Raw genomic sequence first — 24,670 nt, forward strand, 5'->3', positions numbered from 1 at the left:
TGCGCTGCCACACCCAGCTAACTTATTTTTTTCTTCTTCTATTTTTAGTAGAGACAGGGTTTCGCCATGTTGGCCAGGCTGGTCTTGAACTCCTGACCTCAAGTGATCCACTTGCCTCAGCCTCCCAAAGTGCTGAGATTACAGGCTTGAGCCACCATGCCTGGCCTCATTGCTGAATGAATTTAAAGATGACAAATTGACAACCCAATATAGTGCTATGCAAATGGGCTGCTGTGGGTTCACCTCCATGAAAGGAGACTCATCGCTACCTTCCTCCTGATCTGCTATGTTAGAAACAATGGTCTGGGCAGAACACGGCACCAATCACAAAGAAAACCCACCGACACGTTCCCACGCAGGGTCCAGGGAGATGCCGCAACACCGAGCGAGCCAGACACGCACAAATGCAATCGCAGTTTCCTTATAAGAGAAATTTAAAGAGAAATTTCAAGGAAGTAGCATTTCACCTTGCTGGGCGACCACCTGATCCCTTGCTCATTAAATGCAGCTAAGCATTATTTTAACACAAGGCCTGCTTGAGAGGCTGCTCACTGTGGAGAGCCAGCCGTAGGTAAACCTTCTCCATCTTTCTCCTGTTAAAGACTCCTGGTGCCACTTTGAGGGAATGCAGGGCAGCCAAGGGGCCTTTTCACATGTGTTGCAGCCTTTTAGGCTGGGTACGGGGAGGCTCCTGCACAGCTGAAAACTCCACGGGGTTAAATTTTTCTAAACTGAAGCCAAAAGTGTTTTGATTGCCTGGCTATTTTCTAAGAATTGCTTTTGCCTTAAGCTATACAAGATTGGGTTGAAAATATCATTTTTCCCCCCTTCAAGTAGAAAATTGTGCTTTAAAATTTGATAAGCTTTAGGAATATTTTTATTTTGTATTTTATTTATTTATTCGAGACGGAGTTCCACTCTTGTTGCCCAGGCTGGAGGGCAGTGGTGTGATCTTGGCTCACTGCAACCTCTGCTATTTTTAGTAGAGACGGGGTTTCTCCATGTTGGTCAGGCTGGTCTCAAACCCCCGACCTCAGGTGATCCGCCCACCTCCACCTCCCAAAGTGATAGGATTACAGTAGTGAGACACTGTGCCTGGCCAGAATATTTTTAAATGTTTGGTCACAAGGAAGATGGCTGTTTTGACTCAATACTTTATTCCCCTCTGATTATTTACAGCATAAAGTTCACGGCCATGTTGTCTATAAAAGTATAAACTTAAGACAATAAAACAAAGTGATTTATAAATATTAACCAGTTTTCACACATCTTAATGTTTAAAATAATAACATTTGCACAGCATCTGACAATTTACAAAGGCTTCGACATGTATCATTTTGAATAATCCAGGAAGACATTTGCTTAGAAGGAAGGGCCTAATTTTTTCCTGTAAGCTTTCAATCCATAACTGTACATCCTAAAGCATTCTAGCACAAATGAAATGGAACTGCCTCTTGTGAGTCTATTTCAGAAGTCTGTTGTCAGAGTTCAGTTCACAGGCATCAACCAGAAACCTAGTGCGGCCGTTTGAAATTCTGGCCCAGATTAATTTTTTAAAGCTGCATTTGGAGCTTTTTAAAGTGGAGCTGTTTCCAAAGGCTTAACTGAAGAGTAATTGATTTCACTGGAACTAAAAGTCCACGTGTGATCCCAGCTGGAGTGTGGTCATATTTTTCTTGCAAACCTAGAATGTCTTGGGGGAACAAACGGCTGTCATGTGTCCCCTTCCAAAAATGTCTTAAACACCAGAAAGGAGGGCAGGCTAAGGTGTAGCCCTTCCCACCCTGGGTGCCAGGGTTGGGGGTGCTGTAAGTGAAATATCAAAGCTGAGGTCACTAATATTCTGAATCTCAGCCTCAGAGGAAGGAGTGTGTGCAGGAGTCCAGGAGGAGGGAAGGAACCAGAGATGGGGAATGGCCTGGATGGATGAGTTGAGACATGGAGAAAGTTGCTTCCTGAACTGTGTTCTGTGTACTCCTCTTCATCAGAGCAGTGGGAAGGGGTCTTTTGTGATAGTCCAGGCCTCTCCACCAACAGGCACTCAGTTAACAAGCACATCTATGGGCCCCACTGACCCACGTGGAAGCCTGGGAGGATCAGTAGAGGCCAGCCCCATACCATGGAGGAGGGGCTGTCCCTCTTGTACATCCTGGGATTGAATCTTGGGAAGAAGTCGATGGCAAAAGTAGCCTTGGGAAAAGTCTATCCTGGGAGGCACTGATGCTCCCTCCTCTGCCAGAATAAAGGTGACCTATGGTGTTCCCAGAAAACAAGCTCAGCCTTAGGCAGGACAGGGCTTATTTGGAAGAGGCTGCCAACAGATGTCACCCAGCCTCTGGGGCCCAAACTCACAGCTTGCTCACAAACAAACTGAGATGAACATCCTCCCGGAGACTTCAAAGCAAGAGTCTGGTGTCCCTGCAGCCAAGCTTGTCAGCCTCCTCCAGAGAGAAAGTGTTCCCTCGGAGCCTAAAGGAGATCAAGTGAACAGAGGTTTAAGTGAGGACAAAATTAGAGCAGGGCTTTCAAACAAAAGCCTCCACTTTTTAAACCCATGCCTGGGATGGGCTGACCCTCTGGCCCAGCTGCAGTGCGTCTTGCAGGGAAGTCAGGGCCGTTTTCACCCTCGGTCAACCAGGGCAGCTCATGAAGCATTCTGAACAAGGCTCATGACTCTGCAGAGAGAGAGAGAGTCCACAACACTGCACCCAGCCAGCCACAGACTCCCCAAGGCCAGTGATTCTTTTTAAGGCAACAAGGGAATCTGTCAAGAATGCAATGAGCAAACCCTGGTGCCCTCCCAAGTTCCATCAACAGGCAGCAAATAGCATCAGATCCCTTAAAATATCAACCTGATGTTGGCTGGTGCCCAGGACACAGAATGTGATGTTTCTTAGGACTGTGCAATGGTTTCAAAAACAAAGAAACAGAAAACCTACACTCTGCCCAGAACCTGATGATGTCATAGGCCACAGAAATGTCACAATCCTACAGAAGGAAAAATCTCTCCATCACAGCATAGATTTTTGAAGTCACTTTTAAATTTTTTAGTATCTTAAGAGACGGGATCTAATTCTGTCGCCTGTGCGGTGACGCAATCATGGCCCACTGCAGCTTTGAACTCCTGGGTTCAAGGGATCCATCCATCCCAACCTCCCGAGTAGCTATGAACTACACCGCACCCAGCTGAATTTTTTATTTTTTAAGAGAAGAGGTCTGATGTCGAACTTCTGGCCTCAAGTGATCCTCCTGCCTCAGCCTCCCAAAGGGCTGGGATTACAGGTATGAGCTGCCACGCCCAGCAAAGCTTTTGTTTTTAACTTCATCATTTGATATCTGCATTTGCTGCAGCCTTGTATGCTTTTTGAAAGAAGACAAGGCCTGCATATTTAAAGCAGGGGTGACACACTTACGGGAATGAGTTGCCAAAGGGTCCTGGTCTAAGGCAATAGGCTTGGTGCATCTGTAGTCAGCCAGAGTGGGTTTGCCCATCTGAGAAGACTTAGCCCTTCTTGTACTCTGGTTAACTACTGGAATCATGAATGGGCATCCAGAGTTCCCAGCTCTTTTGAGAAAACCCTGAGATACAGATTTTTTATAGGAAATGTCCTGGCTTTTAAATATTAGTCTCTAGCCCAGTGCCTGGAACATACATAGTAACATTCACTGATAGCACATTAGGCCAGGGAAAACCTTTACTTATTGTCTGAGAAATAGATCCCGGGAAATAAGAACAAATCTTTGAAGCTGTGGCTCAGCAGAGAGAAAGTCCACAACACTGGACCCAGCTGCCCAGACTCCCAAGGCCATTCTTTTTAAGGCAACGAAAGAATCTGTCAAGAATGCAATTCTTGCTTTTTTCAAATACATGAAGGACTATGGCTTTCTTATAGAGAATTGGATACACTGTGCAACCTGCTCGTAACCTGTGCAACCTCCATTCAGAACCGCAGAAGGTCTGATCCAATATCTTTGACCTGTGAAGGCAGATGCAGTTCCCAGGAGGGCAGGAGCTGACTTTTCTTTTCATTCTTCAACCACATCCCCATTCCTACACTATCTCGTAGAACAGAGAAGTTGCTGAATAAATAGTCAAGGTTTAAAAATGAAATCATTGCTTCCCACTTAAAGATGTAAAGACTTCTTAGACAGAGAACTAGATCCCTCACATGCAGAATCATTCTCCCTGAATGTGAGAATCAGGATCCTTGAAATTTTCCTCTCTCCCACCACCCCATTTTACAGATAGAAAAACTGAGGCTCGGAGAGCCAGGCCTGCCCAGGGGCCTTACCAGACTTCCAGGATGGTGTCATTCCTTTCAAGGGCCTGCAGGAGGGCTTCTGCCCCTAGGTAGGTGATGCAGTTATTGGACAACCTGGAGAAGAAAATAGAATGGTGAGCTTCAAAGATTCTTGGTTTTCCTCTTGAAACTGTCCAGTTAAAGAGACTTCAGGAGTTAGCCAGCCCACTGAAGCCCACATGTCCCCTAGACACCTCCCACTCATGTCTGAGATTCCCAATGAGCTCATCAGTGAAGGCTCAGTACCGTCAGTGAAATGTACCCATCTCTCTTCCATTCACTAGATGAGTTTATCAAATTAAGTAGCCACTCCCTTAGTATAGTAGTTAAGTACCTGAATTTTAGTGCTAGATGTCCTGGGTTTAAATCCCACCTACACCACTTCTTTTTTGATCTTAAGCAAATTGGTTCTAATTTCCTCACTGGTAAAATGGTCCTAAAAGGGTGCCTGTGTCATCAAGCATAAGAATCTAATGATGGGTGTAAGCAGGCTCCTGTTCACATCCACCATCCATCTCCTTGTGGCATGGGTCCCGGGCCATTAAGTCAGCCACCAGTCCCTGCATTACCTCCCCACACTCTGCTTGCTGGGAAGACCCACCACTCTCTGCAAACCTAAAACACTTGCACAGTACTCGATATGGTTTTGCTGTGTCTCTACCCAAATCTCATCTTGAATTCCCACATGTTGTGGGAGGGAGCCAGTGGAAGATAACTGAATTCCATCCTGTTCTCATTATAGTAAATAAGTCTCATGAGATCTGATGGTTTTAAAAAAGGGAGTTTCCCTGAACAAGCCCTCTTCTCCTGTCTGCCGCCATGTAAGACGTGCCTTTCACCTTCCGCCATGATTGTGAGACCTCCCCAGCCACGTGGAACTGTGAGTCCAATACAACTCTTTCTTTCAAAAAGTGCCCAGTCTTAGGTATATCTTTATCATCAGCATGAAAATGGACTAATGCAGTACTTAATTGATAGAAAACAACCAATGAGCAGTAATATTTCCATTTTTAGGGGGGTCTTTGAGGGCACAGACACAGAGATTACAGAACATATGAGGTAGCTGACAACAGGGAGGGGAGACAGGATAGGGCCAGGGACAGTAACAGAGGAGTCATGTGTTTCCCATGTTGCTCTTTTGCTTATAGCTTTGCCTTCCGATAATGTCCACTCCAGGTCTTCCCCCTTTCCCACAATTTTAGGAACGCCTTACAAGTTGACCCTAAGGCAATGCTAATCGTAATTGCCAGTATTTGTTGAGCTTCTATTAGGTTGGTGTAAACATAATTGCAGTTTTTGCACTGTTGAAATTTGCCATTTGATATTGGAATACATTCTGAAATAAATGTGGTTATGTTATACATCATTTTAATGCACAATTCTCACTTTATGATTTTTTGCTAATGACTTAATACTTTCTGTTTATTTTATATTTATTTTAGACTATGAATTTATTTTAGACTATGAATGATGTTAGACAAAAAGTAAATTCAAGCAATTTTCTTATTCCAATTCAAAATGAGTCGTAAAGCAGCAGAGACAACTCACAACATCAGCAACGCATTTGGCCCAGGAACTGCTAACGAACGTAAAGTGCAGTGGTGGTTCAAGAAGTTTTGCAAAGGAGACGAGAGCCTGGAAGATGAGGAGTGTGCTGGCAGGCCATCGGAAATTGACAATAACCAATTGAGAGCAATCATCAAAGCTGATCTTCTTACAACCACTTGAGAACTCAACATCGACCATTCCATGGTCGTTCAGCATTTGAAGCAAATTAGAAAGGTGAAAAAGCTCGATAAGTGGGTGCCTCATGAGCTGAGTGAAAACCAAGAAAATCATCATTTTGAAGTGTCATCTTCTCTTTTTCTACACAACAACAGTGAACCATTTCTTGATCTGATTGTGACATGCAATGAAAAGTGGATTTTATACAACTGGCAAGGACTAGCTCAGTGGTTGGACCAAGATGATGCTCCAAAGCACTTCCCAAAGCCAAACTTGTGCCAAAAAAAATAAAAAGGTCATGGTCACCGGTGGTCAGCTGCTGGTCTGATCCCCTACAGCTTTCTGAATCCTGGTAAAACCATTACATCTGAGAAGTATGCTCGTCAAGTCAATGAGATGCACTGAAAACTGCAACGCCTGCAGCAGGCATTGGTCAACAGAAAGGGTCCAATTCTCCACGACAATACCCGACTGCACGTCGCACAACCAAAGCTTCAAAAGTTGGATGAATTGGACTATGAAGTTTTGCCTCATCCGCAAAATTTACCTGACCTCTAGCCAACTGACTACCATTTCTTCAAGAATCTCAACTTTTTGCAGGGAAAATGCTTCTACAACCAGCAGGATGCAGAAAATGCTTTCCAAGAGTTTGTCAAATCCCAAAGCATGAATTTTTATGCTACAGGAATAAACAAACTTATTTCTTATTGGCAAAAATGTGTTTATTGTAATGGTACCTATTTTGATTAATAAAGATGTATTTTAGCCTAGTTATAATAATTTAAAAATCATGGTCCAAAACCACAATTACTTTTGCTCCAACCCACAACTTACTTTTATTACCTACATTCTCTCAATGAATGCTCATGGCCTGTAATGAAGGTCCAGCCATTAACTCCATTTACACTTGAGGCAACTGAGGCACTCATCCAAGAAGAACTGGCTGGTAATGGTGGAGCAGGGGTAAGACCCAGGCTGTCTGGTTCTAGAACCTGGACTCTTTTTTATTATTTTTTTTTTCTCTTTTTTTTTTGATGGAGTTTCTCTCTTGTCCAGGCTGGGGTGCAATGGTGTGATCTCGGCTCATGGCAACCTCCACCTCCTGGGTTCAAGTGATTCTCCTGCCTCAGCTTCCCAAGTAGATGGGATTACAGATGTGTGCCACCACGCCCGACTAATTTTGTATTTTTAGTAGAGACGGGGCTTCTCCATGTTGGTCAGGCTGGTCTCAAACTCCCCAACTCAGGTGATCCACCTGCCTCAGCCTCCCAAAGTGCTATGATTACAGGTGTGAGCCACTGCACCCGGCAAGCCTGGACTCTTAACTAACTCTTGGCAGAAATTAAGCCTGGAAAAGAAAGATGCAGGCATTTCTCTTTTTTAAAAACAATATATCAGAAGTTCAATTTTTGTGGGGGATGATATAGTTTAGGATGCTGAATAAAAAGGCTGATGACAGGGTGGCATGGGACAAACCCCAGCCTCATTGCCCAGCATCCACTTGGATCAAGTGGAGTAAGGCTGTGAAAAGGAGGGAAGACAAAACTGCCATATCCACACCTGGTCAATAATCAGCCTGGTATTCACAAAGGCCCACCCTCAGTGCAAAGCTGGCATCTGGCTCAACAACTGGGCTTCACCCCAACTTCCCAGCCCACTTCCACCCAAATGATTAGTGGAAGTGTTTTCACCAAATATTTGGAAATTTCCTAGCTTGTGAAAGCAACACAAACAAGTGTTGCCAGAGTGGATAGCAGCCTGGCAGCAAAGCTGGCACTCACAGAGGCAGCTATCTGTCTGTCTGTTTCTAAAAGGCAAGCATTTTCCTAGGACCACATTTGCCTAGGCAGATGCCACTTTCCTCCAGCCAAAGGAGCCATCTGATGGGGTTCCTGAGGTCTCCTTGAAATAGGAATTTCGGCATCAGCCTCAGAGAGCACCCTGATAAGCCCGTGATGGTCACTAGGTGGGTTCATGTTCACCTCAGTTGTCCATCTCTTTGTGGCACAAGTCCCAAGCCACTGAGTCAGCCACTGAGGAGGCCACAGTGCTCCCCATCACATCACCTCCCCAGCCACTGCTTGCAGAAAAGACCTGCCACTCTCTGCCTGAGGCCATTCTCCTGACCCCAGAAGCATGTTTAGCTGGGTGAGGGTGAGCTGGAAGTGCTAGAGAATCAGTGCCCCATGAGCGCACGTCAACACAGGAAGGACAGACGGTTGGTGGATAAATGCCATGGCTTTCTTGCCCATTGGTTGGGTAGGTGACCAGGTGTTTTCTGCACTGGCTCCAGGAGTGCCCCAGAGTACTGAGCTCCAATTTCCCTCATTGATAACTCTCTTGATAACTCTCATTTATTGGTTACCTTCGCTTTCCCATCTCACTTCACCACTCTCCTATCAGCATTTACTGGGACCACCTCTCAGATAAACAACTTGCGCTGGAATCCTTGTCCACCTAGACCAGGGCAAGCTGTTCTACCAGGCCACAATAAGATCTGGAGCTGCCCAGATCTTATTCAGAAATGCCCCTTCCAAAGATCAGCAATTATTGTCCTGTTTCCTGCTTACGGGTTCCTTACTTCAGGATTTTCAAACTTGAATTTCTCTTCAGTCCTTCTGCGAGACAACATACACCTTCATCCTGGAGATGGTTCTCCTCCAGGCTGGTGGGAACAAGAGAGAAAATCCAGTTGATATAACGTTGATTATGGAAGATGATGTCAATAAAGATGAACTCACATGCCCCCCATATAGGAAATCCAACATCTGAAAACCCAAACTCATGGATAAAGAAAGAACAGATAAAGTACATTGTGGGGATTCTCAATTCCGGGGACATATTTGCAAGAGAATTCACTCCAAGGGCTCTCTATGTAATAAGTTCCCTCATCCCCCAGCTTCCCAATATCCATCTTTCCTTTCTTCCTTATTAATGGAAGTCTCATTTCATTTGGACAGCCATGCACTTGGTGAAAAAACTGTATTTCCTACTCTCCATTGCAGCCAGGGCTGGTCAAACAACATACACATGGGTTGGTCAAGTGACATACACATGGTTGATACATAAGGGGAAGTTGACAGGTGGGACTTCCAGGAATGCTTTTTAAAGGAGAGAAACGCAGATGGCTTTCCCTGGTATATAGACTGAATCCTGGAATACAGAAGTAGTGCTGCAACTGGAGCAGCCATCCTGTGATCATGAGGCAACCAACCATGTGAATGAAGTCACAGGCTAAGGATGATGGAACAGAAAGATAATGAGACAGAGCTGAGACCCCTCCTGGCCTCTTGTAGCCACTGTACAAACCCTACACTGCCTACTTCCAGCTGCCTATACAGGAAAAAATGAACCCTTTCTTTGTTTAAACCTCTATAGATGAAGGTATTTTGTCACCTGCAGCTTAACATGTAGTTAAACTAAATTTGGCCTGAGACTGCCTCCGTACTTTGAGTTCCTATGTGGCAAACTGCAACCTAACAATATATCCTTGTAACAAACTGCTAAGTCTCAGTCAATCACAGCAGCCAGGCTTCAGTCAATCACAGCCTACCAGCTGATCAGACTATGTCCATATAAGGAAAATGCCTCATCACATCATGCCCAAATAAGGCAAGTGCCCAGCTGCAACCAATCAAGTTGTTTTGTACATCACTTCCTTTTCCTGTCTATAGATACTGCTTGCCCACCTTGCTGGGTGGAGCGCTCCCAGTTCTGAATGCTGCCCAATTCATAAATTGCTGTATGCTCTAATCAGCTCTGCTAAATTTAATTTGCCTGAAGTTTTTCTTTTAACAGTAATCATAACTGATGCTCTCACAATAAGGTTCTCCTCTACTAAGAAATTCCAAGTGGCAAAATCCAGTCAGGATAGAATCAATCATACTTTAGTAGAGCTAGTAAGCCCTGCAACAGCCAAGGTCCATCCACAAAATCTGTTTATGTCAATGCCCATATGTTGCAGTACCTTTCTGCTTCCTGGGAAAATCAAACATTCAGCATTTTATCTCCCTGACATAATCTGAAACTGCCCAGAACATGTCAGAAAACTATCCTAGTGGCATCTAAAGGATGAGAAACTTAGAATCTGCTTCAGGTCAACAGTATAAGCATGATTCATGGTTCCTCTTTCAACTATCAAAACTCCATTACACCTTCCAAAGTGACCTATGACTTGAATACCCAGTACTCCTAGGAACTCAAATTCACTTGAAAATAACAAAACTTTATTATTAGTAGTAGTCACAGTACTAGTTGTAGTTGTAGCAGCAGCAGCAGCAGCAATAGTAGTAGCAACCCTGACACTATTCTCATTTAACATTTATGGAGCACTTACAAATATGCCAGGCACTATATTAAGGTCTTCACAGGCACTACCTTATCTAATTCTTACAAAAATCCTCTATGGTTGGAAGTATTCTTACCCTCATTTTACAGACATGAAACTTGAGATTCTGAAATTGTTATTTAATTTGCCTAAGATCATGGCCTGCTTGATTCCAGAGTTTGTGCTCTTCACACTTACGCCATGTGGAGGCAGTCATCAAACCAGCAAACCAATATATTTTATTAAATTAAAAAATTAGCATGTACATACCAGGCTCTATAAGCTTCATACCACTCAGTACATATAAAGACAAACACAACCAATCAATCAGTCAATCACTCAATCATTGACCTTTGTCTGTCCACACAACTGCTCCTATGGATGAGGCCAGGGGATCAACAGAGATTGTGATCCACCTCCCCAGAGCAGAAAATCTCCCAAACTCACCAGAGTTCTTCTAGCATGACGTTCTTTGCCAGCATCAGTGCTAAGGCTTGGGCACCCACACTGCCAATGTTGTTCCCCACCAGGCTGGAGGTAACCATGGAACAAAAGCATGTCAGAGCAGGGAAGGACCTCAGAGATGAACTAACCTATGGAGGACAATATTCATGGTGCTCTCCTGGTCTGCTCCATTTCAGACATCACTAATAGATTGTGGTGCTCTCTTTCTCTCTCTCTCTTTTTTTTTTTTCTTTTTTTACCCTTTTTAGACATCACTGATTGCAGTGCTCTTTCTTTAAACCTTTTTTAGATATTACTAATTGATTGCAGTGCTCTTTTTGTTTTGTTTTTTGCCTTTTTTAGACATCACTAATTGATTACAGTGCTCTTTAAGCCCAGGGGAAGCCTCAGAATTCTTCTTAATGTGGTGCACTGGGCAGCCACTACCAATGGATTGGAATTGGTCCTTAAGATAAAATGTACCTGATCCAGCCCAATATCTTCAATTTACAGATACTGTATCAAAACCCTGAGAGGACAAGGAACATTTCCAAAGTCACCCAGAAAGACTCAAGTGTCCTGTCTTGAAATCCAATGGTGTTTTTTCCTTACTCCATTGCCTAACATTGTGGGGTAGAAATAAAGTTCAAAGACCTTCAAAATTGGCCCAAGTTCCTCCCTCTTTACCTGATCTCTCCAAGAAAACTGCAGGATAGACTCTGAAGCTTACCTGAGCCACCTCAAGCTCTGGTGATCAACCAAGGCTTCAGCCAGGGCCTGGGCCCCCTCGTCACCCACTCTGTTGCCCCAGAATCTGAAAAGGCCAAAAGAGTCAACAGACAGTGTCAGTGAGTACCTGATATGTGTTCTAGACATGAACTAACAGTCCTTCTTCCTCTGCAGTCCCAGCCAGAGGGGCAGGACCACTCAATCCCAGAGTGGCCTCCCTGGGGCTCCTGGTTCCAGCAAAGTGGACCTGTCTCCATCTTTTGGGTGGGATGGCCAAACTTAACCCAAGAGTTTTCAGTGGTTTTACATTACAGACTTAGAGAATAGTAGAGGCCTACCCAGCCCCAAACCCTTAAGGACAGGAACTCACTGACAAGAGTAATTTACAGTTGTGACATTTTTTCTGACACTTAGCTCAGCTTCCTGGTAACTGCCACCCACAAATCCTTAGCTACCCTCCAGTACCTGCCCATAACAAAGTCTAACGCTTCTTCTGCAAAGCTCTTTATCTCTTGCTTCTTCCTAACACCCCGCCACACCATCAGCTTCAACACCCTCAGCTTCTGGGCCATCGTCCTCTGACTCATTGTAGTTTGAAAACATCCCTTTCCAGGTGTAGAAGGCCCAACTCACACCTTCTGACTTATCAACTGTATTCTAGGGACCTACCCTGGACAGGTACGTGCACAAGTTAGCAAAGGATGGCTGAATTAGGATGTCCACTGCACTTTCATTCATTAGGTACATATTTATTGAGCTCTGGCTATGTGCCAGCACTGCTCTGTGCCCCAGGGATATGACACTGGAATAACAAAGAACCTGAAAACAACTTAATAGTCATCAAAAAGTGACCAGTTAAATAGATTATGTAACACTCTGTGGCTCTTTGAAAAATGAAGTCAGGCTGAGCAAGGCAGCACACACGTGCAATTCCAACACTTGGGGGAGGCAAGGAAGGAGGATCACTTGAGCCCAGGAGTTTGAGACCAGCCTGGGCAACCTAGTGAGACCCTGTCTCTACAAAATACTAAAATATTGGCCAGGCATGGTGGCATGTGCCTATAGTCCCAGCTATTCAGGAGACTGAGGTAGGAAGATCGCTTGAGCTCAGGAGTTCAAGGCTACGATGAGCTATGATTGCAACCACAGCACTCCAGCCTGGGTGACAGAGCGAGACCCTGTCTGTAAATATTAATAAAATAAATAAATAGGTAATTAAGTAAAGAGGTCATAATGACCTAAAAAAATTCGCATAATATATTGTGAAAAAAAAAAAAAAAAGAGCAAGTTACAGAACACTTTGTATCATATGACAGCGTTTGGGGGTTTTAGCACAATGCCTGGCCCAGACAGGTACCCTAATAAATACGTGTTGAAAGAGGTAAATACTCCCAATGTGGCAGATGTGACCTCAAGCAGAAGAGAGTTCAGTGGGGCTGTGGCCTCCTTTGTTCTAGACTCTGTTGCTACTAAAGCAGTGTGGAAAAGATGTTGATTTCTAGAGCAACATAGTCTCATTTGTGGCTCAAACTGAGCTTGAGGGCTGGGTGCAGTGGCTCACACCTGTAGTCCCAGCACTTTGGGCGGCCAAGGCGGGTGGATCACCTGAGGTCAGGAGTTCAGGACCAGCCCGGCCAACATGGCGAAACCCTGTCTGTACTAAAAATACAAAAATTAGCCGGGCGTGGTGGTGGGCACCTGTAATCCCAGCTACCTGAGAAGCTGAGGCATGTGAATCGCTTGAATCAGGGAGGTGGAGGTTGCAGTGAGCCGAGATCTCACCACTGCACTCCAGCCTGGGCGACAGAGTGAGACTACGTCTCAAAAAACAAAACAAAACAAAACAAAAAACTGAGCTTGGGAGTAACTTGCCTCCCTGTGAAACGGGCTGGAACACTTAGGCCCTAAGGTTATTTTCTCTTCCTACAGTCCCAGGTTCTAAAACTCCCAGTTCTTGTCAAATGGACCCCACTTTACACTAGGGCATGACAGGATAAGAGAGCGGCTGCTGGGAACAGCACAGGTGCAAGCCTGGGTGCCTAGCAAACAGAGGAAGCCCCCTGGCGGGCCCTAGCATGGTCCTACAGGGAGCAAGAGCTCCGAAGGACCTTGCACAGCCCCCTCTTATCCTGGGTGCCTTCCTGTCCTTCCCCATTTCCTTCTCTTTCTTAGGTCAGGGATCCTCACCCCTGGATGTCCATCTCCTGGGAAGCTTTTTAAAACTCCTCATACCTAAGCCCTGCACCTAGATATTTGCATTTCATCAGTCTAGGGTGGGGGGCCTGGCAATAGTGTTTAGAAGCTCCCAAGTGGTTTTAATATGCAGCCAAAATACAGCCCTAGTGCCCCTAGAGGCCCAGAGGGCTTCCTGCCACCAGCTCATGGGCACTGCCCTCCCCTATCCCCAACATCCCAAACTTCCTGTTTGTCAGGCCTAGACCAAGTGTGAAGGTGGCAGTCAAGGGCCGCCCACTCTTTCCCTGGCTTGCCCCGCCCCCCTCGCCACACTGGAGCTGGGCTGCCTCTGGGGCCTCCTAGCTGAAGAGTTTCACCTACCCCTAAATCCTCAAAAGTCCCAAGCCCCTCCATGCAGGTCCCTCTTTCTGGAATCCAACCTACCCCAGGAACTGCAAGGAGGTATTGCCTCGGAGGCCCTCGGCCAGCACTCGGGCTCCCGCAGCAGTGATGTGGTTATTCCCCAGCCTGGAAGGCAATATAGAGGAGGCTGAGAGAACACAGCAGCAGCCAGAAGAGGCAGGCCATCTGTGCCCTGGCCAGGGAAACACAGGAAGAAAGCATTGAGGACCTGCCCAGGAGGCAGCAGCCACAGCAGGTGCCCTTGCCGCTCAGTCCAGTTTACTCAGTGGCTCCCACAACTTGCTTTTCCCCCAGCAAAGGGAAAGAGGCAGTGGGATGCTGTTTCGCACAGCAGTGTGACAAGTCCTGGCAGGAGCCACAGTAGGCAGCTGTCCTGGGAGGTGGTTTCCCTGGGACAGCAAGGATGACTCAGGGTCACACCTTTCCCTCCGGCCTCAGCCACCATCGATCCAGATCCCATCGTGCCCTCTGCAGCCTTCCCAGATCTGCTGTTGCTACAGGTAGGCTTTACCTGTTGCACAAGAGCCCTGGGCAGGTCCAGGTGGGTGGGAGAGAGGGGTGGGGCCCGCTGAGCCTTCCAGGAAGGAAGGAGAGAGGAAGGGCCAAGGCTAGGGATGGGGGAAGATCCCAGCAAGGAAGAATCCTGCTGCAACCAAATCCAGACACCTCAGAGAGCTTCGGAGAAGCCCCAGAGCTCTCATCTGCAACTCCAGGCTTCCTGAGATAACTATACGTCTTCATTCTTTTAAGGAACTTCAAGCCACTCAGCTTACAGCAATCCTATAAGGCAGATATTACTGTAGCCTTGGAGAAGGGGTGTGGCAGCTAGGAGAACTCGCCTTTCAGGTCTCCAGCCTCAGCTCCCTGGAGGTAGCCAAGGGCCCCAGCTACTGTGCTCCAAAATCTAACATCCAGGTGTCTGCACTTGCCAGCCCCTGCCTGAGACATCAGGCTCCCCTGCCGGGTGAATTTGGTTCAAGAACTCCTCATCAGCCTTGCCAAGATGTCTTAGGACTGCACTGAAGTTTGAGGTGCCCCGTCTCAACCTTCCTTCCTTCCCTCTCTCCTTCACTCAGGGACACATCCCCCAGCCTCCCCCAGCTCCCTTCCCCACTTCCCCTCTTAGGACTTTTCCCCAATAAATGTGTGGCACATCGAATCCCTGCTTGGAGGACCGGACTCATATAAGGAGAAGCAAGCTGAGTTCTTGTGTAATTTACCCATCATCTTTCAGCCACTCGCTTACTATATAAAGCCCCTGCCAGACGGTGTAGCCCTTCATGTGGATTAACTGGCTTGCTCATCACTACAGCCTGTGAGGTAGCCATGGTTATTACCCCCATTCTACAGAAGGGGAAATGGAGGCACACAGACATTGGGCTGACCTGAGGTCATGCAGCTAATGAGGTTCAAACCTCGGGCAGTCTGGCTGCAGAGCCTGTGCTCTCAATTACAATGATATACGGTAGTCCCTGCCCCCTGCTTATCCGCAGCTTCGCCTTCTATGGTTTCAGTTATCTGAATTCAACTGCAGTCCAAAAATATTAAATGGAAAATTCTAGAGAAAAACAATTCATACATTTTAAATTGCATGCTATTCTGATCACACGCCATCCGGCTCCATCCCACCCAGGACGTGAATCAGTCCCCCGTCCGGGGCATCCGCACTCTATATGCTCCCATTTGGTAGTCATCAAGATCATCTGCTCCTGACATCCAGCCGCCGACCTCATCGTTGCTCAAAGATTCAGGATCTCTGGGAGCAGATGATTCTCCTCCTGACGTGTGGTCAGGTCAACAGCAGCCCAGTGCTAGAGCACAGTGCTGCGTGCGTCATCCACCTCACTTCCTCCCATCACACAGGCATTTTACCACCACACATCTTCCCAAGAAGAAGGGTGAGTACAGTACAAGAAGATATTTTGAGGGAGATGGAGAAAGTCCATATTCATATAGTTTTTATTACAGTATATTGTTATAATTGTTCCTTTTTTTATGAGTTGCTATTACTCTCTTACTGTGTCTAATTTATAAACTACACTTTATCGCAGGTGTGTAGGTATAGGAAAAAGCATGGTATGTGTAGGGCTTGGTATTCTCCATGGTTTCAGGCATCCACTGGGGTCTTAGAATGTCTCTCCTGCACATAACAGAGGACTATTGTGTTGGCCACAAACTCAGCCTCCATTTCTGAAACCAGCACCCTTCTCAGGGATGGGCCAGCCAGGTCTGGCCATAGCCTATTCCAGGCTTGTGAGTCTGAGGGAGCAGGCAGTGGTAGCAGGACTGAGTCCTTTGTACAAATTGGCACCTGTGGTTCTGGTCTCAGTAGCCCTCGCCGAGGCTGAGCTATGTGGCCAGCCATTTTAAGATGGCAGCTCCCATCCACAAACCCAGCCCAAGAAGTAAAAGAATAGATGGAGGCAATTCTTTACTTTGTCTTCTTTTACTGCCTCACAAATCACAGGAGGCAAGAATATCTGAGAGAGAGGGAAAGAGAGAGAAGCCAGGCCAACCCAGCGGCCAGCTAAAGGGGCAATTTAATGGCATCAGGCAGGAGAGAGAGACTCCAGTTGAAACTGAGAAACACTGGAGCAGCAGAAATGCAGACCCAGATGGATTGCAAACCTTGCATGCTCTGAGTGGTGAAAGGACCTCCTGGGAGTGTTGCAGCAACTGGCTGCCACAGCTGGGGTGGCAACTAACTGTGTATGCCTCCCCCACTGGGACAAGCTCAACATGCATCGTGGAACTCAGTAACCCCAGAAAACTGTGACACACTGTGACACTCTTAGACACAGAAAAAGAAAGGGGCCTAGAAAAGCTTTTTTGCCCTAAGGGCCAAAGGTCAAAAGACAGGAAGTCCTCAGCAGGGCTAGTCCAGAGTTTACTGGGGAGATCACAGCATTAGATAATCCCTGCTTAAAATGAGACACTGTCCCTGCATTCAATCAGGAGGTCAGGAGCCAGCGTGGGCAGCGCCAGGCCAAGACCAGATCAGACTGACTCAGGTATGGGGCAAAAAATAGTTTCCAGGGAATAAGGAAAACCTGGGCTCACCTCAATGCCAAGAAGTTCTGCCTGCATGCAAGGAGCTTAGCCATGGAGTGTGCACAGCCGTCAGTCAATTTGTTGTTGAATAGACTGTTCAGTTCCAGAAGAGAGGAGACACAGAAGCAAAGCACAATGGACAGTGAGCACCAAATCCCAGGGTTGCCCTTCCCCTCTTGGCAGGAATCACCGGCACCCCTCCGCATCATGCAGACAGCCCCTGCCCCAGCCCATCACTCACAGCTTCCCAGGCTGCACGACCTGGGGTGAGACCAGGGTACTTGGGGCCCATTGTCTACAGCCCAGGCTGACTTACGCTAACTTCTGCAATTGCTCGCAGTGAAGAGCACATTCAATGAGCTTGCAGATGCCTCGGTCTGAGATATTGTTATCGCGCAAACTAAAGAGACAAAATAAATACATTTGAAAATGGAGCCAGTAAGACAAGAAAAGAATCTACAAACCCCCCAAAAAGACTTTCATTCATCCCTGATGACATCCCCAGTGACACCACTCCAACAGGCTAGTCCCTGCTGAGCAAGCCCTGTCTGCCCCTTCTCTTGGGACACCACTCCCAAAACTCACCTGATCACAACATCATCTGAAAGCTTCCCTAAAATACAGATTCTCAGGCCCGTACCCTGGAGCTGGCAATCAACTATCTGTGGGGTGGGGCCCAGGAATCTGTATATTTTAACAACTGTGCACATGATTCTTTATCTTCAGGCAAACTTGTGAGGCCCTGACTGAATGGTTAACAGCTCAGGCTCTGGAGTGCCTCAGCTGGATATTGGGATCGTGATCAGCCACTTACTAGTTATTTGCTGGTCTCTTCATCTATAAAAGAGGGAACAATAGTATTATCAGTCTCACCAGGCTGTGCACATAAAGCCTTGTGAGCACCTAGCACATGGTAAAAGTCACCTAGAACCATGATCGCTAGCACTGGTCACTATCCTTAGCACTTTCCAGTAATAACATTATTTCCTCCTCACAACAAGCCAGTGAAGTGGGTGCCATTATTATGTGCATTCGTGAGAAAGAAACTGAGGCACAGACAAGCGAAGTGACTTTGCCAAGGTTGTACGGCACATAAAGGCTTTGAGTCTAGGCAGCTTGGCTCCAAACCCCACTCTTAACCATGACATTGTGCAGCTTCTCCCTTAGGGCCTCTTATGGCCACTTCTCTAGTGCAGGGATTTTTCAGACTGCAGGGTGCAGGTCATGCAAACCATTTTGAAGGTCCTGAGCAGCATTTCTAAGATGGAAATAGAACAGAACAGAAGAGAGCAGAGTGCCTCAGAGTTCATAAAGCAAAGTCATTTCGTAAAGCTTTGGTTCCATGTTTACACGGTGGTGCCCTCTCTCTCTCTCTCTCTCTCTCTCAATCACTGTGGGTCACATTCAAAAAACTTTTAAAGTCATCACTCTAGAGTCTGAGAGAGCCAGAGTCTAAAGAAACCTATATGGGGGCACTGTGTATATAGGGTTTCCTAGAGGCTGAGGATTTCAGTTGGCATGGAAACACTTCAAGTGGGAGAGAGGCAGGTTGGCACTGTGGGAGAGGAGCCTGTGTCCTCCCCCTTCCTCCCTCCCTCTCTCTCTCTCTCTTTCTCTCTCAATCTCTCTGTCTTTCTCTCTCTCTCCCTCTCTATCTCTCTCTCTCTCTATCTCTCTCTCTCTCTCTCACACACACACACACACACACACACACACAATGCACTCACAGCAACCTCATGGTTGCTTCCCCTCCCCTACGGCCTTGGCGATTTTAGTGTATGTAAGGTGAAGAGCAGTAAAACTCGCTCAAGGACAGTAATTGCTAATGGAAAACCAAGCTGGTTGCTGCAGACCGGTAGTTCTCTCAGAGTGAGACCACTTGCATCAGAATCCCCAGGGGTGTTTGCGAAAAATACAGATGCCCTGGGCCCCACCGCAAACCTACTTAATGTGAATCACTAGAGGCAGGCCCAGGAATCTGCAGTTCCACAAGCGCCTTTACACACCACAGTATGAGCACCAGGAGCTAGAACCAGGCCATGCTCACCTTTCTCTGAACATACAGACAGACGTACAGGTTTCCCAGAGCCCTTCTGCACACCCTGGGAATTGTGGGGACATCCTTCATCAAGGATGGAAGATCCATTCAAGAATTCCAGAGATGGACTGGCCTATGAGGATCATACAGGCCAGTGATGCCTGGCCTCTTAGGGTAAAAACTATGAGTCTACTACCCAGGAAAATGCACATTCTTATTTCTATCAGGGAAATTGCTCCAACAGACAGGTTTCCAAATTCCCACTCGAAGTATCAGGATCCTCCCTCCTAGGGAAATACAGTTTGGTGCTGGCTGTCTTCCACTTGCCTGGCCAGATCCACTCTCCCCCTTCTCTACCCATCTCTGGCTCCTGGGAGGCTGATGCCTGGGGACGACTCCAGCAGGCAGCCCACTCGTCTCCCTGATGGGTCCAGTCAGTGGAAGGCGCTGGCCAGGGGCAAGAGTCAGGGTGGGGAGTTAGGGCCAAGCAGTATTCTTCCAGGTTGCAGAAGCTCAGGCAGCCCTCTCCATACCTTCCCCCCAGCTAATTAGTCTCCCTCCCCTTCCCCCTTCAAGTCTACCCTCCCCTAGCTGTTGCTAACCCCAGGCCCCTGCACCAACCCTCTCGCTCTTCCTAACTCCTGCCCATGGCTTGTAAACAATCTCTTTATTAAACTCTCCTCAGATCACCCATTTTAAGTGTATCATCTGTTTCCTCCAAGACCATGATGGGTATAATCATATTTATATTCATTGCATATAATACATATATATATTCGCTATATATGTTATGTATTATGTTGTTATTATGCTTTAAGCTTATGACCATGGTCCTTATGTCAGGGTTAACACAAGTCACTGCACAGTTTCTAGTGAATATCCATGTGTTCGGCCCATAGTGAAAAATAAATCTTGTTGCTTTGCCCCAGAGAAGATGTATACCATCCTAATACTCTCAAGAAGAGGTTTGTCCCATGCTTAGGGTCAATTAAGGTCATCCAGGTGTAGCCTAAAGCCCCTGGAGGCTGGGAATCGATTTTAACTTCAATCTAGAACTTCTGCTTTCCCATAGGTTCTAAAGAGAAGCAGGGCGTCCCCTTTCAAGCTGGAAGGATGTTGGGGAATCTGTGGCATGCTGATCCCCAGGCCTAGGCACACTCTCTGCCCTTACCTGCCCTCAAGATGTGGAAAGAGGCCACTGAGTTCAGAGGCACCGATTCTCCAAAGGGCAAAACCTCATATCTTTGGCTGGGGCTCTAAGCAATGCAGGTAGTGCTGAAATCCTGTTTGGACACTGTGCTACCTCAGGAATCCAAGAGTGGCTCCTCTTCCATTGTTGAAAGTGGCCAGGCAAATGGAAGACAGCCACTGTTGAAATCCTGCAGCCACTTTCTATTTATTGGGCCCTGAAATTCCCATCTGATTGGGATGTTAAAGTCTCTGACGGGGCACTAGTCACCTCTGATTTGGTGACACATAGTACACAAAACTTTCTGCATGTGACCTCAAGGTTTTCAGGGAGCCTCTGAAGTGTATCCAGAGACTGGTGGGGGGCAGGAAACCTGTAATCAGAAAGATGTGATTTGTGAACCTCAGCTCTGCCATTTCCTGTGTGACCCTGGACAAGTTACTTCACTTCTCTGAGCCTCAAGTCAAGGATATTGGAGATAATAACATTCCTGCCTACAGCCCAGGGTAGTTGCAGAGATTAGATGAGGTCATTCCAGAAAGTGTAGCACCAGACCCAGCACATAGGCCAGTCAATAAAGTATGGTTGTCATCACCACATACTGAAATTAAGACCCAGAAGGAAAGGGATCTGGACAGGGTTGCAAAGAAGGGTGGCAAAGGTGAAGCTGAGCCCAGATTTCTAGATCCCAGCTCGGTGCTCCCACGCTTAGCCTTGATGATGCTTCCCCATGCCTGAATAGCAATGCCCAGTAACACTCACTACAGAGCCTTGCAGACACCAAGGCAAGGCAGCAGCTGCTCCACGCCAATGTCACCCACAGAGTTGTAGTCCAGCTGCAGGGCCACAGGCTGCCGGAGGTGCCGCAGCACAAAGGCCAGGGCAGCACACTCGGCGGGGCCCACACTGCAAAATGTCAACTTGAGGTGCCCGACGTTCAGGCCACGTGCAGCCTTCCGCGCCAGCCGCTCCTCCTGCATCTCGTACAGGCTCCGGATAAGCCAGATGAACCCAGGCATGGCGTGCATGCTCTTGGCCTCACCCGGCGCAGCTGGCGGGATGGAGTGGAAGTGCTTGCGGAGGCTGCGGGCCAGACACCAGCGGGCACAGGCCTGGCGCCGGAGCAGGGCCTTCTCGGATGCCTGGCACTCGGCCAGCAGGTCCCAGTGCTCCCGGGACAACAGCCCCGCCAGGAAGGCTGCCGTGATCTGAAGGTTGTGCGGCTCGGTCTTCTGCAGCAAAGCTGCCACGCTGCCGTCCTTTCCCTCTGCACCCTGGATGCACAGCGTGGGCAGGAGCCTGGCCATCGGTGAGTTGCCTGGCCTGCCACAATTGAAGAGGTGTCTGAGCAAAGCTGGTGACACATCAGCACTAAATGCCAGGTAGAATGCGGCAAAGAAGCACTGGAAAGTGATGTGCAGGAATTCCAGGGGCGCCATACTCCCTGGCATGATCCCTTTGGCACGTACCAGGAAGCCAAGAGAAATGTCATCAGGGCTGACCTGTGCCGCCTGGAGCTGCTGGGCTGAGAACACGTAGCAGCACATGCCCAGGCCCCACAGAGCTAGTCTGCCCAGGTGCAGAAGGGTAGGAAGACGGCCCCGAAGAAGACTGGGTCCCAGACCCTGGGAGGCTGAGTCTGGGGAGGTGGCATGCAGCAGAAAATGCTGCAGGATCAGCAGGTACATATCTGTAGTGGTCTTTGGGGACACCCCCTCCTGCAGCAACAGTTCCTGGTGGCATTTGGACACCATCCACGAAAAGACAGGGAGGTGGCACAAACCGTGCAGGGCTGAGGTCGCTTGGAGCAGGCGGATGAGGCGGTCCGCCACGCCTGGCTCACGATGGCGCTTCCTCAAGTACAGCTCGATGCCCTGTTCAGAGAAGCCCTTGAGGTTGAACTCAGTGCGGATGTACTTCCTGAGGAATGCCGACACAGCGGCCGGACGGCTGGTCACCACCTTGCGGGCATTCTTCAGCAGGTTGCCCTGCAGAAGGTTGAAGAGCAGGGTCTGGACAGAGGTGGGGTCGGTCGGGGAGCAGTGACGTTCACGATCCGTGAACCTGAACTTGAACTCGTCAAAGCCATCAAAGGTTAACAGGACACGGTCAGGGTGGTCAAGGAGGAACTGGAAGATGTCCTCTTGATCGACATCAGGCCAACAGCAGTGCTCAAAGAGTAGCGTCCGCACGGAGAGTGGTTTGGCCACGCACTGCAGCTGCCGGCAGCTGAATGGGAAGACAAAGAGAAATTCCTGGAAGTCTCGCCCTGCAGCCCACAGCAAGTGGAGCTGCTGCAGGAGCGTGCTCTTGCCGCTGCCTGCCTCACCCACCACCAGCACAGTGTCTGCATCGTCGTTGAGGTGGCTGGGGGTGCTGAAGAGCTCCTCCAGGCCCAGGGTGGCCGGGGTCTTCTGCAGGGGTCCAGCCATGCCCACGTCTGCCCAGACCTCCAGGCCATTCTCTGTGTATATGTCCTCCAGGCAGAGCGTCTCTGCCCCATCATAGGTACTGAGGAAGCGAGCCTGAGCAGACACTGTGGTCCTCAGCTTGGCCATGTACTTCCTGCATGTGGCAGCTGGAAGGCAGAAGAAGAGGCAGATGAAGGTGGCACCATAGTGAAGAGGGGACCTAACCAGACAGTGGGCTGCTGTGGGGGAAGCTGACATAACTGAAGGGATAGGACAGCCAGTAAGCGCCTATCCTGGCTCCTCCATTCACAAGCTGTGGACTTTGAGGACAATCAAGGAAACTTCCTAACTGTCAGTTTCCACCTCTGTAAGGTGGGAGAAATGTTGATCTCTACCTTACAGACTTTTTACACGGATCAACTAAGATGACGTATGTCAAGTGCTCAGCACAGTGCTCAACACAAAGTAAGTCCAAAGACATCAGTGACTGCCATTATCATTACTCACCAGGAGGAATTGTAGATGATGGGAAGGGGCTCTAGGCTGGGATAGGAAGACCTGTATTCTGATATCTGTCCTGCCATAATAGCCGGGTGGCTTTGGATAAATCCCTTCACCATTCACTCTCAGTTAACTTTTTCTAAGGGGAACAAAGGGCTTAAGGGCTCAGGAGCCCAATCTCTGAAGTCAGACACACCTGAGTTTGAAAACCTGCGTCCACCACACACTTGGGCAAGCCATTTAGCCTTTCTGGGCCTCAGTTCTCTCATCTGTAAAAATGGGGACAATATACACCTGGAAGGATTGGTTGTTTCAGGAGGCAGTGAGATAAAATAGAGTTTAAAAGAATATCTGACATGGCAAACTCTCAAAAAATGGTGCTTATTATCATTATTATTCATGGCTATAGTAGGCACAACAATAGACCCTCGAAGATGTCCATGTCCCAATCCTCAGAACCTGTGAATATGTTACCTTATGTGGCAAAAGGAACTCTGCAGATGTGATAAAGTTAAACTTCGAGATGGGGAGATGATCCTGATTGATCTGGGTGGGCCTAGCAATAGAAGGCCTCGGGGTTACCAGGGTGCCCCAGCTGAGCACTAGAATGAGAGTCTGTGATCCTGCCTCCACTTCCTCATCCTCCCCATGCACCCCATGCACGGAGAGTTTTCGTGCACAGGGTGTGTTTGGAAGGCTACTGCTCTTCCTTTCTCATCCTGAAAGCAATGCGAGCGAGCCATTTCCTGTGTCAGGGTTTAGTTCCCCTTTCAGGAAATGGGGAAGTGCTGGTTTAGAGTCCCCGGCTGGTAGGAACTCAGCACGGTCCCCCGCCATCACAGCCTCACTGCCTCCAACCAAACACTGGCCCACTTATTTTCAACCCAAAAACTAACAAGTAATTTTCAGAGAGCTCTGAGCTCACTGATGACCATCTGCAGTCACACAAAGGGGACGCCCTGTGTTTATGTCACCTTTGTTGTTCCCAGAGTTGATGATTATTGCTGAGCTTTCTGCCCTCTGAATATACCAGGATCCCTGAACTTAGACCATAAGATAAATATCTTCCTCTCCAATACATATCAGATATACATCTTCCTCTTCCGACCTGATTTCCAATGCAGGCTTTCCAGCCATCACCAATGATACTAAAATTCTCCGGAAAAAAATAAAATGTCATTTTATAGAGAAATAAACACACCTTTAGAAATGTGGGGAATCCTGCACCCTGGCCTGGTCTTACAGTGATCAGCTGTGCTTGATGATAATCCACAGCAAACCTTAACCAAGGGCCAAACCAGGCCCCGCGCTCCATGCTGCTCACCCCGCTGTGGTGCACTGATGTTTAGATCCCGT

General features: G+C 47.7%; 1 protein-coding gene across 2 annotated transcripts in view; it reads right to left on the minus strand.

The window, feature by feature from the left end:
- Positions 1–1,138: 1,138 nt before the first annotated feature.
- Positions 1,139–24,670, minus strand: part of NOD2 (nucleotide-binding oligomerization domain containing 2) — a 39,206-nt gene continuing 15,674 nt past the window's right edge. The window contains exons 4-12 of one of the 2 annotated variants that reach the window (XM_011946614.1): positions 21,165–22,980; positions 17,492–17,575; positions 17,185–17,268; positions 14,146–14,229; positions 11,528–11,611; positions 10,801–10,884; positions 8,608–8,691; positions 4,293–4,376; positions 1,139–2,469 (exon numbers count right to left, since the gene is read on the minus strand). In XM_011946614.1, the coding sequence (XP_011802004.1) occupies positions 2,397–2,469; positions 4,293–4,376; positions 8,608–8,691; positions 10,801–10,884; positions 11,528–11,611; positions 14,146–14,229; positions 17,185–17,268; positions 17,492–17,575; positions 21,165–22,980 (2,477 nt within the window). In that variant the 3' untranslated portion in view covers positions 1,139–2,396. The remainder of the gene's footprint in view (positions 2,470–4,292; positions 4,377–8,607; positions 8,692–10,800; positions 10,885–11,527; positions 11,612–14,145; positions 14,230–17,184; positions 17,269–17,491; positions 17,576–21,164; positions 22,981–24,670) is intronic. The other variant, XM_011946615.1, reaches the window with a different exon arrangement.

This window comes from Colobus angolensis, unplaced genomic scaffold (genome assembly GCF_000951035.1).
Source record: "Colobus angolensis palliatus isolate OR3802 unplaced genomic scaffold, Cang.pa_1.0 Scaffold251, whole genome shotgun sequence".
Lineage (NCBI taxonomy): Eukaryota > Metazoa > Chordata > Mammalia > Primates > Cercopithecidae > Colobus > Colobus angolensis.